The 19,111-nt window shown below is 36.8% G+C and overlaps 1 protein-coding gene across 10 annotated transcripts in view; it reads left to right on the top strand.

Annotated features, from left to right (window-relative positions):
- PCLO (piccolo presynaptic cytomatrix protein) overlaps positions 1 to 19,111 on the top strand; it is a 341,027-nt gene that overhangs the window by 257,121 nt on the left and 64,795 nt on the right. For all 10 annotated transcript variants that reach the window (XM_071552738.1, XM_071552733.1, XM_071552734.1 and 7 more), the window contains exons 14-18: positions 5,433 to 5,483; positions 6,367 to 6,497; positions 8,054 to 8,080; positions 11,187 to 11,280; positions 17,268 to 17,339. In XM_071552738.1, the coding sequence (XP_071408839.1) occupies positions 5,433 to 5,483; positions 6,367 to 6,497; positions 8,054 to 8,080; positions 11,187 to 11,280; positions 17,268 to 17,339 (375 nt within the window). The remainder of the gene's footprint in view (positions 1 to 5,432; positions 5,484 to 6,366; positions 6,498 to 8,053; positions 8,081 to 11,186; positions 11,281 to 17,267; positions 17,340 to 19,111) is intronic.

Below are 19,111 nucleotides of genomic sequence, written 5' to 3'. Positions count from 1 at the left end.
GCAAAAGTCAGAACTAGTAAGGTAAATATTTAAAACATTCTTTGCTTATTTCTGAAAATCATGTTGAAAGGCATTTCTTTCATAACAACCATAGCTCTTGTTGACTTAGATAGTTTCTGTTCACTGACTGCAGGCCAAGTTTATAATGGTGTTGAGCTCTGTTAGAAGAGAAAGCTCATCCTTTCTGGAACTGCTCTTTGCCTTGGGCTGACAGCATTTCTAGGCAGGCTGCAGCCCTGCCACAATATCATGACAGACTAAATAGCCAAACTGCCTAGATCTTGGTTTTGAACCTGCTTTTATATTTAGCAAGTTTGTTTGTTGGGGTTTTTTTAAGTTTTTGTATAGAATATACACTCTGGAAATGTTCATAGAATCATAGAATCATAGAATCGATTGGGTTGGAAAAGACCTCCAAGATCATCGAGTCCAACCCTTGGTCCAACTCTAGTCCATTTACTAGATCATGGCACCCAGTGCCACGTCCAATCTGTGTTTAAAAATCTCTAGGGATGGTGAATCCACCACCTCTCTGGGCAGCCCATTCCAATGCCTGATTACTCTCTCTGTAAAGAATTTTTTTCTGATCTCCAACTTAAATTTCCCCTGGCAGAGCTTAAGCCCGTGCCCCCCTTGTCCTATTGCTGAGTGCCTGGGAGAAGAGACCAGCCCCCACCTGGCTATAACTTCCCTTCAGGTAGTTACACACAGTGATGAGGTCATCTCTAAGCCTCCTCTTCTCCAGGCTAAACAACCCCAGCTCCCTCAGCCTCTCCCCATAGGACTTGTGCTCCAGTCCCTTCACCAGCCTTGTTGCTCTTCTCTAGACCCGCTCCAGCACCTCAATATCCTTTCTGAACTGAGGGGCCCAGAACTGAACACAGTACTCAAGGTGTGGCCTCACCAACGCAGAGTACAGGGGAAGGATCACTTCCCTGGTCCTGCTGGTCACGCTATTTTTGATACAGGACAGGATCCCATTGGCCTTCTTGGCCACCTGGGCACACTGTTGACTCATGTTGAGCTTCCTGTCAATTAGTACTCCAAGGTCCCTTTCTGCCTGGCTGCTCTCCAGCCACTCTGTGCCCAGCCTGTAGCGCTGCGGGGGTGTTGTGGCCAAAGTGCAGGACCCGACACTTGGCCTTGTTGAACTTCATCCCATTGGAATCAGTCCATCTCTCAAGTCTATCCAGATCCCTCTGCAGAGCCCTCCTGCCTTCTAGCAGGTCGACACTCCCTCCCAACTTGGTGTCATCAGCAAATTTGCTGATGATGGACTCAATCCCCTCATCTAAATCATCAATAAAGATGTTAAACAGGACTGGACCCAATACAGACCCCTGGGGAACACCACTGGTGACTGGCCGCCAGCTGGATGCAGCTCCGTTCACCAGCACTCTCTGGGCCCGACCCTCCAGCCAGCTCTTAATCCAGGAGAGGGTACACTTGTCCAGGCCATGGGCTACCAGCTTTTTCAGGAGTATATTATGGGAGACAGTGTCAAAGGCCTTGCTGAAGTCCAGATAGACCACATCCACAGCCTTCCCCTCATCCACCAGGTGGGTCACCTGATCGTAGAAAGAGATCAGGTTGGTCAGACAGGACCTGCCCCTCCTAAACCCATGCTGGCTGGGTCTAATCCCTTGTCCACCCTGAAGGTGCTGTGTGATTGCACTCAGGATGAACTGCTCCATAACTCTGCCAGGCACGGAGGTCAGGCTGACAGGCCTGCAGTTGCCAGGGTCCTGCTTGCAGCCCTTTTCGTGGATTGGGGTGACATTCGCCAACCTCCAATCATCTGGGACCTCCCCAGAGAGCCAGGACTGTTGGAAGATGATGGAGAGCAGTTTGGCAAGCTCTTCTGCCAGCTCCCTCATCACCCTGGGATGGATCCCGTCTGGTCCCATAGACTTGTTAGGATCCAGCTGGCTCAGTAAGTCGGTGACTATTTCCTCCTGGAATACAGGAGGGGTATTCAGCTCCCTCTCCCTGTCCACCAGCTCCAGAGGCCAGTTGTCTTGAGGGCCACCTGTCTTACTGGTGAAAACTGAGGCAAAGTAGGTGTTAAGTACCTCAGCCTTCTCCTCATCTTCCTTAACTATATTTCCCTTCAAGTCCAACAGAGAATGGAGGTTTTCCTTGCCCCTCCTTTTGTTATTAATGTATTTATAAAAGGACTTTTTGTTATCCCTAACTGAAATAGCCAAATTTACTTCAAATTCCACTTTTCTTTCCCTAATTTTTTTCCTGCATGACCTAGCTCTATCTGTAAATTCTTCATAAGTAGCCAGCCCTTTTTTCCACAGTCTGTAAACGTTCTTTTTATCCCTGATTTCTTGCAGAATCTCCCTATTCAACCAAGCTGGCCATCTTCCCCTCCGGCTGGCCTTTTGACACACTGGTATAGCCTGTTGCTGTGCATTCAAAATCTCCCTCTTAAAACATGTCCATCCCTCCTGGACCCCCTTACCTTTAAGGGTTGTTTCCCAGGGTATGCTCTGAATCAGTTCTTTGAATAGGTCAAAATCTGCTCTCCGGAAGTCCAAGAGAGTTGTAGGAGTCTCTGATATTCTGCAGTGCCAATTGTTCCATATTTAATGTTTTGTCCCATTGCTGCAGAGGGTGATAGTCCATAACATCAGAGCCTGGCATTAACAAGTTTCACCTCATGGTCATGACAACCTTCTCCAGGAGGTGTGATGCCATTACAAAGCACCAGAGAGTGTGTATTCATGCAGGCAGTATCAAAAGAAAACAGAATAAACTTAGATTACCCATCACAAGAGATATTTAACCTGTGAAAGCCTTGAGCTCACTATTTCCTGTGCAGACCTGTTTCTTTTGTAGTGTAAATGCATGATCTGCATATGGTGCAAATTGCATCCAGCATATAAATGCCCTATAGAAACATTTAATAGTCTTTGTACCTTGAAGAATGGGTTGCTTTTTCTAATTCCTCAGATCCTTTAGCTCCTTGAGAATTCAGCAGCGAAATATTTTTCTTCTTTTCAAATTAATCCTCACTGAGACCCTAATAAAGAAAGATACTTATTTGCATCTCTGCCTTTTGATCCAGATCCAGCTTTAAAGCTTGCCCAGCTCTGAACTGGAGGTTAGACCAGGTGACCTTGAGAGCTTTCAGTCTAAATTATTCATGTTTCTAGATGTGTAGGTACTTCTTCTTGGTCAGTTTTAAATCTGCTGACACCAGAGAGAAAACAAAATATTTAATGTACTGAATCACAGCCTTGTAAATGAATACAGAGTTTCAGCAATGATATAAAAACATAAAAATGCACATTTATTTTTACACACTCCACCATACAACACCTTTAACCACCTTTGAAAGTCTCTATACAAATTTGTCATGCCCATTCCCTTTCCTGTGAGCTCCCTCTACATTATCTGTACTAATACAGTCTGTATTACATGACATCCAGAGTGAACAAACCCATTATTCTTGTTATTCCAACTTGTGAAAAATGAGAGTATTTAGACTATCCACTAGTGATTTTTAGCCACAGTCTAGCTCCATGTTATTTTTGGTGTTGTCAGTATTGTCAGTGCTAGTACAGCCTGAGGTCAGAACTATTAAGTATAATAAAATCCATTTGTAGAGGTAAAGTATGAGAAGTATAAGCCATTTAAACCCTACTCTGAAAGTGTGCATGATGCTCAGGTAGCTCTGTCTTTGGCTAAAGGAGTGAAATTCTCTCTTTGAACAACAGTCTTTCAAGGACCAAAGAAGTTTTAGGAAGAGTTTTCATTTCAACTTCAGAGCATTTTATGAGGTACTGATGACCTATTTTAGCTGTTAGAGGGATTAAACTTCTTTAAAATCTTTTTAAGCTACCAAGAAGAGTTGATTTAAAAATTTTCCACGAGAATTATTTTTTAGACACAAATGCATTCGCAGAAAAATCAAGTTTGGTTTTGTTTTTTTTCTGGAAAATCTTGTGCTCTTAAAAAAAAAAAACACATCTAGGTACAGCAGTAAACCAAATAAGAATAAGGCAACACAGAACAGTGACTATAGTCATAAAGCAAGCAGATTTTGGCTATTTTTCTCCTGTGTTTTCATTGTGCTAGTGTTTGGCTGGGATTTTTCTGGTCAGTTCTGGTCTGCAGATCTCAATGACTGAGGGGATGTTTCTTCACCACAAATCTGAAAAGGGTAGTGCATCATCTTACTTCAGGCTCTGGTCTGGGTGGCGTGGACCCTGCATTGGCCTAATTTAAAATTATTGATGGCCAACTTCCTGAGAAAGTCTCTAAGGGTTTTATTGGAGTGTAGGAGAGCACAAAAGAGGCAGATGGGTTTTACCCTTCCCAGAAAGTGATAGAAACACTAATTGCTTGGAATAATGTCAGGCAGCTGCTCACATCTGGAGGAATAGAAAAAGATGGCTTCCAGATCAGTCTTCAGAGAACAGTAAGTTTGTCCTTGTTTGCATCCTTTGTTTTTTGCTGCATCAACCAAGGAAGCAGATGTGGAGAGAATGCAAAAATATTCAAATCCTGCTACTGAACCAGAGCTTTCTTGCTTGACTGATGGCTTGCAGATTAGAGGTAGGTCCAGGGTGGCTCAAGGGCACCAGCATTTAACAGAACACAATATTTTTGTGAGTCCAGGATTCTAAGCAAGTGGTGATACTATTTTCCAACTGCTAACAAACAGAAGAGAGGAAAATGGGGGGTGGGGGGAAACATTAAGGATATTATTGCTTTTTTTTTTTTTGAATCTTACAAAAGTTTACTGATAAAGAACAGAGAGGAAAGGGAGGGCAGAAAATTTAAATTTCATGTCACAAACAGTGTCTGGAGGAACTCAAAGATGAAGTGGTGTAGTTGAACTGATTGTAAGAAAACAGAATAAAGCAAAAAATGGCTTGCAATTGTTAAACCACTTATAAACATCACTTAGTTTTAGTACCATTCTTTCCACTCTTTCTACCTACTTTCACCTAAACTCAGTTTAAACTAGTGTAACTTTTGCCTCTCTCTGTTTTTTTTCATATTGGCAGAAATATGGCTGTGCTTTACTTGACACGGTATTTTTTTTCTCTAGGCAACATTCACTTTTGCTAAACAGAGTTAATGCTATATGTCTTTTTCTCCTCATGCCTCCCCGTGTGACCAATGGGCCCAGACTATAAAGACTTTGGAGTTCAGTTTGATTCTGTACCTGCACAGAGGCTGATCAAAATGGGTGGGATGAACTTTTAACTGTAACTGCTTTTAAAATATCATAACTATTAGTTTTGAAGATAACAACTGGAGACAAATAGTTTTCAAAAATTTGTGGTAATACAGCAGTATAAACAACACCTGTTAAAAAAGTTAACTTTGAAAATCTGTTATTTCTAATATGCATGGGTGTATATTTATGAGTGTGTGTCTATGTATTTATTTATATGTTTTTAATCTGGCAGCCCACAGAAACTACAAAGTCTGCTTCCCATCCAATCACTGGAGAAATTCAGGTAAATATGTATTTTTGCTGTGTAAATTGTTGTTGCTACTGGCTGTGTTTTTCTGTGGAATAAGTTTGCAGAAAACAAACTCCATCAACTGATTTCTTATTCAATTCCAATCCCTTAAAATGTCACTAATGTAAGTGAGTGCTTGACTTTTGCATGTCATTAATGTTGGCTACAATCAGAAGACTGGAAAATGCAGCTGTTCCTGAAGGGACTAAGAGTAGTGAAATTAATTATAATCCTTAATCTTTGGCCACTAATTGTGGTTTTCTTCAGAAATTCCTGATCTGTTTACATTGAAGCAAAAAATACTGTGTTGGTTTCTTATAATTCAGAGTATTTATTTCCAGGCCATGTCAAGTTTATGGTTATCCCTCATGTAAACAGATTTTAGCTTTTTAAAACATTGGAACACAGAGCAGCAGAATGACTTAAGCCTAATTTATTATAGATGTCTGGGACTTTTTCCCCTTAATTAACCCCTCTCTACTGTACTAGTACTAAGAATCTTTCCATAGCATTATAATTTTTAGTCAGGCTTGGGATCCAAGTAGGCAGGATGGGTGTAATTACCACTCAATAAGCTGTCCCAAAATAACATCCAGGGTTCAAATTTTCTTTGTTTTTTTGCTGGTTAGAATGAATCAATATGGGGATTTTGTTCATCTTGGGTTTTGGGTCTGGGTATTTTTTTAAGGTCCCATATGATCATGTAGCATCTCATTCTAGTCAGGAGAGAGAGAGACAGAAACTTCTAAAATATGCTCTTTTGCAGTGAATATAGAGGTCTAAAACTTATTTTATTGAATGGATTTAGGAGAGATATTGAATCATTTAGGAAGCAAAAGTAACAAATAATCTTACTGTGTTTTAATGCATTCCCTAGCTTCAAATCAACTATGACAAACATCTTGGAAACCTTATCATCCACATCCTTCAGGCAAGAAACCTTGCTCCGAGAGACAACAATGGCTATTCGGATCCCTTTGTTAAAGTTTATCTTCTTCCAGGGAGAGGGTAAGTGTAAAAGAAATTTTCACCTGCACTTTCTTTGAATTTAGATTTGCTATTTGCCCTTAATAAACAGAACTGAGAGTTATTGCTATAGAAAATCCAGGTGCAACACCAGCAAAAATGGTGAATTTTTAATAAAGAACCAGGTCTATTCCCAGGAGGACATACCTACTTTGCTAATGACCTTAGAAACTTCATAGTCATTCTTGTATATTTACTTCTTTTTTCATATTTGCTTTTAAAAATTATAATACATGCAAAAATGTTTTAAATAATAACATACTCTGTGGAAATGTACTAAATATATGTAATACTTTCTGTGATATAGAAAGCTGCATGTTAAGTTCAGCATGGAATTGTTGCCTCAGCTCAAGACAATCTGAATTTAGGACAGATTTGCTAACATGCAGAATTACAGTATCTGAGATAAATTTAAGGTTGCACTATAATACTAAAGGTGAAAAATATAGGTCTGATTTATATTTGGCTTTTTTTTAACACCTAAGATAAAGTTTTGGAAATACCACTAATTTTGTATCTAATGACTGTACAAATCACTAATCACTTTTTCACAGACCATTGGTTTTTTAGGCTCTGTAATTACAAATAGCTCATTAGTGTTTCCTTTAAAAATATGTTTCTGTATCAGCAATATTATAACTATTTTTTTTGCCCTAATGTTATAGAATTTCATATGTATACACAGAATGCCTAAGAATCCTGCTGACCTCTGTGACACAATAGATATATCTAAAATTGAGCTGATGGATGAGCCCATGGATTGCAAAGACAAATTTCTGCAAACTTCCATGCTTGTTCAGTCATACTCATCCTAAAAGGCTCTTAGGCTAGGAGCATGCAAATAAAACTCTGTATTTCTTTTCTATTCAAAGTAACAGGAAAGTGGATGCTCAGGTCACAGTTCAGCATTTGGCATACAGGCAAACACCACTAAATGCATGAGTTGTACAAATACAGCCATGCATTTTCTTTTGTAGCTTATTAATTCCAGCTATACAAAATTCAATATTGTTAAGTGGCACTGGGCCTGAAACCATTACTGAATATAATAGGAACAGGTGCTAAAGCTTGAGAGGTTTTTTAAAGCACCTAAGTCTTGTAAAATGCTTGTCAGATCAATCTTGCTGGGAAGTTTGCAGGTACTTTCTCTGATGCAGAAATAGGGCTTTTAACTAAAAGCATGTTCAACCTATAGAGGGTCTAGCCAGATCTAAGTTTAAGTTTAAACTTGCTGCCAAGAAGAATTTGGATTTTAGGTTTTTTTTGGATTCATTATTTTAAAATGTGGCACTGTTAACTCAAGTCTTTTGAGAAAAATGAAATTTAAGATCTTTTTGAAAATGCTAAACTTGAATTGCTACTGACTTTTGTCTGTAGTTCATTCTATGCTAGACTTCTTGTTCTTCCTTATGCCTCTATTTCCTTTGATTCTGATGCTAGAAATTACCATTATTCACATGTTTTCTTTCATCTCTGTTCTCCTTTTCTCTCACATTGCCTCCTCTGTGTTCTTAACTCTATAAATGCTGGATATGCAGACAAGTCATGGTTGTCCAGAATGCCAGGTAGAGTTTACTATATTCCAATTTTATTATTTCTTTTTTTGTGTGGATGAATGATACAATAATCCTGTGAAATGAACTGTAGATTTCTCTTGAGTTTTGATTGCATGCAACTGTGGTGTGGTTTTGCTTTTCATTTTCCAATGAGGTCATTTCCAAGTCAAGAAAATCTAGAAACAAGTAGTTAATCCTCCTTGGTGCAGTAACATTCTAGGGCCAAACTCTAAAGACAGGCAACATTTCTTCTGAAGTCTGGAAGAATTTAGTTCCAAGATATCTAGAACTTCTCACTGAAATTTGCAAAATAATTAACTATGAACTTCTATCAAGATTTTCAGTGGTGTTACTGCCAAGAGAAACAGGCAGTTTTAGCTTATGAAATGGAATATTTTTCTCTATTTACCTGCACCTAATAAACAGACCTCTATCACCTGTCTGTTTCTTCATTACTAAAATTATTTAGTCAATGTGTTAAAATTGCACATTTCATATATGTATTCTATTAGACTTTTTCATACAGTTTTTCTTTTCTTTTTTCTTTGCATGTTCATTTGTATTATGTATTAATAAATTGTAATTAAGGAATCAGAGACAAAATATAAAGAAGAGAGATATACAGTTTGTATCTTTTCACATGGCATACTCTGTGAATTTCAAGTACAAATTATTTCATACATGTATAGACTTGTTCAGTGAATGCATTTTATTAAGGCATCTCCATCTCTTAATCTCAGTTGTTCTGGGAAGGTAAGTCTGTGGTACAAACAATATATTTGGTAGATTTTTCCTATCTCAGGTCTAGAAACTGTCATCTCTCATCCGGCTTAGCCTGGTTCAACACCTCCCTAGAAGTGGCCAAATTCTCCTGCTTCCCTCTTCAACAGATGCAGGCCATACGTTACACATGGATGTGGGCTCATGCCACCCTTACAGATTAGATCCAAATACTCCATGGACTTCATTGGGAAAAAATTCAGAATCACTATGTTAGCAACACATTTACTTTTTGTCACTTCTGGCTCTGAAACTCAACACTGTATGAATCACCTTCTCCCATATTTCTGAAAAGAATCAGGAACTTGGAAAAAGTGATAAGTTCTACTCTTGCAAAAGGAGATCCAAGAAAGAAAAGGAAATGTCTTGGTGTCATTTTCTTGGCTGAGTGCGCAAAGGCTCCTTTCCTACTTTCTTCAAAAAGTGAAAGTGTACCAGTTCCATAAAGCCAGGAGATCATAGGACACTTAGATAGGATGCTTTAGGCAGAGGAGATTTTCCTCATATCAGTGAGTGGGAAAAGATTACTGAGGTGCTTTATAAATTTAACCACATTACTCAATAGTGTTCCCCATCAAAATCTAGTTTTGAAAAGGATTCAGATTTTGTATTTCAGCTTTCCCCTCTAGATATGTAAGGAAATAACTTTGTGTGAGTTTCTTTTCCATATACTCTTGGTCCCTCTAGATTTTAATTCATCCTCACCATTATATGCTGTGGCTGATAGAACTCTTAACTCTGGAGAGCTGATGCTTTCTTCTCACAAGCAGAGGTGAACAGACACTTTGTTTCATGGGTCCCAATACCCATCACATTTTTCAATAAACTGGAAGACAGTGGATAGCAAGATATGCAAGAAAATAAACGGAAATGTATAGAATGACAGGAGCAAAAAGTAAGAGGGAAAAATAGCTGCAAATTCCTTTCATTAAGAGATACCAGGCTGGTAGGCATGTTGTATAGGCCCAATCCCTTTTGGAGTGTAAGGCCACTATACACCCCAGAGTAATTAGGTGGGATCCCTGCACAGTAGAATTGAGTTTATAGAGTGAAACTGCTGTTGCTGAGGTACCAATATTGACATATATGTGCCAGTAAAACTTGTGCATCTTTCACATAAAGTTAAATGAGACCTGCTCCAATCCGGTACCGTGCAGCAACTGGCTGATTAAATGAGTCCCTGGAGTGCATCTTCTCAGTTAATCTCCTATGAAAGGAGTTAGTTCATTAGTTCTGAGACTATGCCACCGTGTGAACCAAAATGGTTAAATCAGACGTCAGAAGTGAGAATTAGTGGAAAAGTATACTACCAAAAGTTAATGTAGGGGAACTATAAAAGAGTCTAATATGGCATATACAAGTATTTTTTGATCCATTTTATCTTAGAGCTGGAGAAGAGTGCTGGGAACATTTAATTTAATAACAGATATAGGAGAAATATACTTGCAGACTGAGAGAAAGAGTTTCTTTACCTTTTATCTTGTGGGGTTTTCAAAGTATTAAAAGCTTCTCATGTTCTCCTACTCAGCTTTTATGAGATGTCCATTAAAATTTATATTAAATTAAAATTGGAATGAAAGCAAATCTGACATCAAAGCTCACAGAGTTAGATGAATCTATATTCTGTTACAGATTAGTGTATTTCTTTCTCCATACTCAGGAAATGCAAAGTACAATAAAAAACATTACTGATTCTTTTTAAAAACAGATTATGCAGCCAAACCTTTTGTTCTTGGATATTGATAAAAAAAAACCAAACATAAGCCTGATGCACATTTATGTTTCTTTTCAGTACAGTTAGAGGGATAGGCACAGAACAGGATCAATAAGAAATTAGCGTTTCTATCATTAACAGGATATTAGTTGCCTTATGGCATTCATTAAGTGTATTTGTGAGATGGGATTCCTGTAATTAGAGACTGCAGCCTTTAAATATAATGAATCCATGCTACTTTAAAGTGCTAATAGGAGCATGGTTTTGGAAAATAAATCAATGCATTTTCACCTCAATTTAGAATTAGAACCCAACACTAACAGTCAGAGGGCAAAGCATATGTGCGTGTGCTGACTGATGCTTTATCTTGAAATGGTTTTAGGCGGAGCAAGCCTGCTGAAGAATCAGAAGATGTTTTAAAAGACCACATCAGAAAAGCATACCAAAGAAAAATTCCCAAAGGCTGCCATTGTCCTCTTATAACCCTGAATTGATGCGGAAATGGAAGATGCAGTTCTTTTCTTTTACTAGTTTTATGGGTTGTGGGTGTTCTTTTTGCATTAAAGCCAAAAGAAACAAAAGATGGCTAACGTGATGTTTTCTTCTTTTGTTGGAATTCAGCGCTGAGTACAAGCGGAGAACTAAGTACGTGCAGAAAAGCTTGAATCCTGAGTGGAATCAGACGGTCATTTATAAAAATATCTCTACAGAGCAGGTGCGTGACTGGTGGTGCTGTTCAGTGTCATTTGCTGCTTTATATTTGTGTGGTCTGCAGCACTCACTGTGAGGGGAGTAGTGCCACTGGCTGTTCTCTGAACCCCTGTAACATCTGGCCAGATTTAGAAGAAATTTGGTATCTTTCCCTGCCTCTGATAGAACTTACTATAGCAATACTCTTTTCTTGCCTTTCCATTCACAAGAATGGTAATTTGTGAGGATTACACTCATAATCATGCCATAAATACATGTGTGGCAATTAAAAAAATGATAATGAAATAAATTAATGAGGGAATAAATTAAGACAAGTCTCTGAAGTAGATGCAGAAATCGCTGTCACTCTTTGTTCCAAAAGCCATGCAAGTTCACATAAAGGACAGGTTCTACCATTTTTTTAATTCAAAAATATTTATAAAATATAGAGATATAATTTTAGATTTTTCTGCAATTTACATTAATGTCTTGAAATATGAACCACTTAAAAATAGAATATATATAATTCCTTTGCTATTGAAGGATTTAACTCACATCTGGGAAAGATGTCTCTGTTTCTTGGTGGCTTCCCATCTCCAATTGATCTACAGGGTTAACTGAGGCAGTATGAAGAAACTGAGTCCTCTTTTTCTCCATCTGCCCTTGTAAAAACGCTTTTTATCATTGGAAAAAGATATAATGAGCAAAATCATGATCAGCTCATTTGTTTAAATTATGAATTATGTTTTGTAGAATAGTGGATCTTTTTGCTTTTCTTGTTATTTTGTTCTTGACACTTCCAACTTGGTTTTTCAAAGCCATTTAATCTTTCAGTACTTTTTTTAAAAAAGCCCAGAATACATGCATGTATGTATGGCCAAACTGAATAAGCAGACTCTTTAATGATAGATTTCCAAATGCTTTTAATGTACTTCTCCATCACAACCCCAAGACCTCAATATTATCTTCCCAACTTAAAATTTCATTAGTCTTTCTTCTTGTTCATTGAGAGGAATGTAGATTAAGATATTCATTTTTTGCATGGGGCAAACCCCTCTGCACAGAGGGACGTGCATGATTGCTCATGAAATCTATACAGGTGAACTTAACAGAAAGTAGCTCAGATCTACTTAAGAGGTGTCCTGCTGTGTGTCATGGTTATGGTTTGAGGGGATTTCCTACTGCTTCATGCAGGCTTTTATAAATGGTAGCTCATTGACTGTGTTGATTGTTGAGCTGCCATATAAACCCTGGGTATTCTGGGCATGGTGAAAGGATTTGGTAAGTCTTAACAATGTTTCTAAACTGAGCATTCCATTTAAGAAGGTTTCTTCAGTTTTCTTATTTGCTTTGACATTTCACAGAGCTATCATTAAAAGTGCTTTGGTGTTTTACATTCAATGGTGTTTTACATTTATGCTTTGAAATTGGATAATAATATTAATCTAGGATTTCTTGGACAGTGATTTTTATGACAAAAAAGTCTTCTTATATCTTTGATATCAGGTTTTTTGACCATTGCTTGATAAATTTGCCTTTGTTTGCATGTTGAATTCTGAAATTTTGCTTTCTATTTGCAAATCTCCTCCTTTTCCCTTCCTCTGAAACTGATATTTAGAGCTTATTGTTTTAAGTGCGTGAACTTCCTCTGAGCACCACATAAGTTCTGTATTTTGGCTTCTTGACGTACGGAAGTGCGTGCGGAGAACAGTGTTTCCTTCCAGACCTTTCCATGGCTTGTATCTACTGCTAAGACAGGGATGTGAGTGATTCTTAGCCCTTAAAATTCCATGCTCTGGCTTAGACAGTATAAAGCACATTTCTAAATCATCAAATAATTCCATGCTGATGATAAGTACCCTCTACAGTCTGAAGAACTATCACTCTGCAGTAGAGTATCATTTGTACTCATAACCATCACAAATGGATATTTCAAAATAGTTGGGAATATAAAGAGAAGTACAAGACAATAATTGTGTTAGACTGAGAATGAGAGTTCTGTTCACCAAACAAGCAAAACTGCATCATATACTAAGTTACATGGAGATAGCAGTAATATTCTAGCACAAGTTCATAAATCTTCAAAAAGTGTTCCTTCAAAGAAGCATTTCCTTTCCCTCCATCAAAGCAGGGGTTGCACACTGATGGCAAATAAGTATTATTAAATATTTCCTAATATAGTTCTTTTAACGTCACTGTCTAGACTTCAGCTGGTTGTACAATTTTTCATTTTCCTTTTCTCTATTAATCTAGCTGAAATTAAAGTGAAAATAATTATGGGAAATGGATCACTCTTTTAAATAAAAGAGACTTTTTCAAGGTCAAAATGATTAATTTTATCATGTAGCAAATTCTATTTTGACAGTTGTAGAAAAAAATTTAAATATTTAGTAATTTAAGGTTTTTGTTAAGTAATAATTACAATTCAAAGGGAATGCTGAGTACACACATTTCCAAAGTTGTATAATAATTTTTAACTCAAGTCAAATGTCTACTCAGAGCATGAAAGAAAACATTAGAAGAATTTAAGAAGAAAAGAAATTATATAAGTTCTGTTGCTGGTCACTCGGTATAACTTGTCAGAAAGCAAATAAAAGTATTTTCTTAAATGATATAATTCAATAGAGCAAATAGCTTTTGCTGTAACTTATGTTCTTAATTTGAAGGTAATATATTTGGAAAGAGTATTTTTTTTTCCAAATCTCTGAGTGATGTAGGAGCTTCTGTCTTATTTCCTAAAGCAAGAAAGTCTTTCTAATGAATCAATAAAGCGTTGGTACTTAAATATTATTTAATATCTTGGACAAGAGAAAATAAGTTTGTAAGTGACTTATCAAAAGTCTTTTTGTCCTTCCATGTACTGAAGTACAACAATATAGGGAAGAGAACAATAAAATATTAGCTATGAATATAAAGAAAATAACTATAAGGAATGATCTAATGCAATGCATTCATTCTACTAATCAAATATACTGATTGAGATTGCAATAGTTTATATTATTTCTGAAGTAATTATAGTAATTTACTTACAGCATAGAAGAAAAACAAGCTGCATTAAAATTATTTCTTTCCTCATGCAAATCCTTGTATGAAATTTTCAAGGAATATGTATTAAATATTTCAAGTAGTGCATATTTAGCTACACAGGCACACATTATCCATAAAAACACCTAGTGATCTCCAGACAAAAACCAAACACATCTGTACCTGTGGTCTTGGTTATGTCTCCCATAAGAGGCAATATTTTTCATATTGGCTGTTTTTGCATATTCCTTAATTTTCTTTAAATTTTGGTTGTCCAAAACAGCCAAAAGCTCACATGCAATAATATGCTTTTAGGTAGGGAGTTATTTTTTTACTTATTTTATTGAGTTTTTTCTCACAAGTCAAAGCCTGAAATTTGTTACCATTTGGTAACACTTTTTCATAATATGCTTAAAAACCAGATGAGGTCCACAGCATATGGGAACAGCTTTCCTTCTTTTGAGACACTTCCTCATTTTCCTGTTGGAATATTGTCTACTTGCAGAAAGACACAGTCAGACAGATAGATGGTTTCTGCAACTCATTTCAGTTTTGCTGTCTATTATATCCCTGATGAGAATCTGAACTTCTGGCTTCACAAACTAAAATTGAATGATGTAAGGCAGAACTCTGCTTTGCTGTGAAGGTATAAAGGCTGCTTTTAAATTCATCAGCCATTGAGTGTTCTTTGTCTTCAATGGTGGTCCATAAGTATATCTTCAGCAAACCAAATTCTACTCCTCTTTGAAACTCATTTCATGCTCTCTGTCTAATAAAGCTCTTTCCGTGGTTTTTCATTGTCATAATATTTTATAAAGGTTTTAGTAAACTAAGACACCTAAAATAGATTTCTCAAAGAAATATAGAGTACTGAAAGTTTTCATCACAGTTTTATTATAACACTAATGCAAAGAAGCTGGCAAAGTAGGGTTGCAATTCCTTGAAAATCTTCTCTGTTTTACCCTTTCTACCACAAACATTTCAAACCTTAGGGCTTTTTTCCCCCTTTAATGGATCTACGCATTCTTCTCTCTGTCCTTGCACAGTCATCAAAAAGACATTATGCCCTCTCAAAATAGCAACAACTGAGATAATACATTTCTGAAAAGTATTTATGTTATCCCTTTTATAAAGGGTGAAAATACATATACTTATGCAGGACATAGCAGAAAGTTATATCATCCAGGCAGGCAAAAGCATCACGGAATAGTGGCTGCTCAGCTCATTTCAGGTTATTTTCATGTTGCAGTTTCAACACGTTCTTGGAACAGTAAAGAAAAGGAATATCAAACAGTCAAAAAAATTTGCTTTACAAAATTCTGTAATGAATGTTCAAAAGAGAATCTTTCTGCTCAACTGTTTTGTCTCATTTTTGCAGGATATTTTTTAAAAGACTGCTAAAAAGAATGCCTAATCATGTAAGAAAAAAACAGAAATATTAAAGAATTGCTCACAAATATTTTTTAAATCTTATCTTTCAAGTTGTTGCCTGCTTAAAGAGTACATTTTTGATGCTAAAAGTAGTACAATTCCCCTTAGTTTAGATTTTCCAGGATATGTTGATTTAAATTTGCTTTTCAAAGACATTGTCTTTGCATAGTTGCTCATTTTTCTAAAGTTAACTGGGAGCAGAAGATATTCCAGAAACATAATTATGACATGAAATTGTCATTTAAAGACAATTCCAAGTTATTAGGAACTGTCTGAATCTGTGTCGCATTAAACCAAGAGGCAGTGGAGATAAATTGATTAGAACATGGTGCTAATAATACCAAGGTTGTGAGTTTGATCCCCATAAGTGCCAGTCACTTAAGAGTTGGACTCAATGGTCCTTGTAGGACCCTTCCAACTCAGAATATTCCGTGATTCTGAAAAGAGCAAGCAGTGATTTTCTTGCAAGTATATGTAATAAGTACAATAACGGTCTAGCTTATAATTTTGAGCAATTCCTTGATCCCTTGTTGTGCCTGTGTGCCCAGCAGCCAATTAATAGTCAGAACAGTGAGCTCTTTCCATTGTTTCTGTTAGGGTGATGACCTCAACTATCACAATAGATTTCTTCTTTAATAGATTTATTCAAGTATGTGAAGAGTCCTGTTTTTCTTAGTAATGCTTGAGTTCTTCATTTACAACTTCTCAGCCTAAATTTGCAGATATCCCATACCCTCAGGTGTGTTTCCTTCTCTGTTTCAAGCCTCAAGAATTTGTTACTGGCTCCCCAGCCTTTTGTCCAAGCACACAACATTGATAATCACTCCTCTTCTAATATGTCCCTAAGTCCCCAAAGACTCCTGGAATAGCACATGGATAAGTCTTTACAATAAGGTCAGCTGCTTTGGTCAACAGCTTCTCTGTCTTCTGCTCTCTCGTCATATAAAAAGACTGACTTTTTTCTTACTGTAGCCTATAGAAGAGTCCTTGACACAGGTATCATGCTTAACAAGGTCTGCAGGTAAAGGTTTTTGATAAGTGTCATTAATACCTACCAGTACAACCTGTCCTGAATGCCTGCATGCCTTGCAGACTCTCACTGTCTACACTGAATTCTGTGAGCATTAAAGCCTGGTCTTCACAGATGATATTATGTAAATGGAGTGTTTTAAATAGTGCATTTGATATTCACTCTCAACGGCACTTCAGGCAAATGTCTGAGTTCAGACAACCCAGATTTGATGGTGAGAAGAGATGCAGAAACACAAAAATATGGCTTTAAAAATTGGTTTGACTCTTGCAGTGGATACACATTCTGCCCAAAACAACTTGTGGAAATTCCGAAAACAGGGCGAAGCACAAGCCTATCTGTCTTGACAATAAATAATAGCCCCAAATTAATTTTCTCTGAGCAAGGTTGTTTAGAGGACAAAAACTGCCTAGCTGTCACTCTGAGAATGGATACAAGGAGGAAATTATGTGTAGAAACCACTGTAAAGACTTGATCTGAAGTTTATTATGGCAACGAGGTTAATTATCCTTTGACTTAAATTGCAGCTGAAAAAGAAAACACTGGAAGTGACTGTCTGGGATTATGATAGATTCTCCTCAAATGACTTCCTTGGTGAAGTGAGTATCTTATTTCTTCCTTGCTACTTGTAATAACTGCAGACTATTATTTGGAGACTGTTCTCTTCCAAGGTACGGTACATATGTTAAATAAACCCTTCCTTTACATTGCAGTTTTACTGTTGACTTCATAACAAACAGTCATGATTTCTTTTATCAAACATAAAAGACATACTCTCTTTATCTTGATTAACTGGGGGCAACTTAATTTAGGATCCAACACAATGTGAATTCCCTGAAAATTAAGACTTTTTTTTGAGCCTGAGGTAGTAACAACCTTCACAGTGACGCAATGGGGAATTCTTGTTATGACTGAAAGATGTTTACCTTGATTTTAAAATAACATGGGAAGGCCAAGAAGGTATATAGTCTTTGAAAATGATTAAAGGATTAAAATCTGCCATCAAGCAGTATTTTAACACATGCACAAATATCTACAAGATGAGTAATTTATTAATGATGCTCACAGCTTCATTTTTAACATTCTGAAAAAGTAATATCATTACCAAAGTATGACTGAAGGCAAAATCTTTAATTAATAATGAGATGAGTGATCATGGGAAGAAGTATGCTCTCTCTTTAAGAAAACAAATAAACAAACATATGCACATATAGTACAAGATTACTAGCAATAACTATGATGTAAAAAAAAAAGAATTTAAAATGTTAATACAATTAAGGATTATAATTAGAAACAGAAGCTGAAAGAAAATAGGGGAAAAAAGGCTTTTAACCTAGAAGCAATCAGTTGTGAAGAGACTTCCCCACATCTAAACTTAAGAGGCTTTCTTTAATTCAGGGTCTTGCAATAAAGTGATGTAATTGTACACTTTACTTGTCCAGCAGTTTTAAAACTTCCTTACCTAACATTAGTTTTGATATTTTCACTTTAGTGCCAAATGTAAGGCTATTTCTTAGCTTGTCTTCACTCAAAGCTATAATGAATTTTAGTACTTTACATTCTTTGGCCCTCTGAACTGCAAGCCTATTAGGGAAGGCACAGTCTCTACTGGTCTCAATGCCCATTTTTTTTTACCTCTCTTTTTTTTTAATGAAAATTTAAGACTCCTTCTAGCAATGCAGGTGACCTACAGCAAATTTCTGTTTCAATGGCAGGGTGTTTTTTAGCCAGCTTACTTGTTCATTTCCATATTGCCATTGTAACTCCTTTTTTTTTCCTCACAGATGTTTTGAGATGTAAATGGTCTATTGCATCGTATTATTTTAGGAAGTGCAAAAGTATCCCTACTTTTTCTTTTTGATATTAATTTTACATATGTGGATTTTTTAAAGACTTGAGAAGCACTAGTCTCATATTACTGAACACCATATTAAAAAAAAGACTCTTTGCCCCTTTGCAAATACTGATAAAAGGGAGAAAAATACACTGATTAGTTCTTCTATTAGAATATGTCTATACAGAAGCAGAATGCCTGGATGTCTTTTTAGTCTAGCTGTCAAGCTCGTGCTTACAAGCTTTCAACTATCTGGATATCTTGGTATGGAGCTATGCCATAGTCTAAGGGATGAACTCATAGCCCTTCCCGAGGTCCCGTTGTAAATATATATTAGTTCACATACATCAATATGCCACCAAATGTGGCTTTGGGGTCACAGATGGCTTATGTAAGGTGAGATCAAAGCGTGCCCAGAGAGTCCTGCATCTGTCAGCAAACAGGCTTATACCTTCAACTCATACATTTGATTGCAACTTCTAATAACACAACTTTAGTCTCTTCTGCTGTATGCAATCATTAATAGATCAGATATAG

Source organism: Pithys albifrons, chromosome 3 (genome assembly GCF_047495875.1).
Source record: "Pithys albifrons albifrons isolate INPA30051 chromosome 3, PitAlb_v1, whole genome shotgun sequence".
In the NCBI taxonomy this organism is placed as follows: Eukaryota; Metazoa; Chordata; class Aves; order Passeriformes; family Thamnophilidae; genus Pithys; species Pithys albifrons.
The sequence above is the reverse complement of the archived record's forward strand: the minus strand, read 5'-3'. Positions and strand labels throughout refer to the sequence as shown.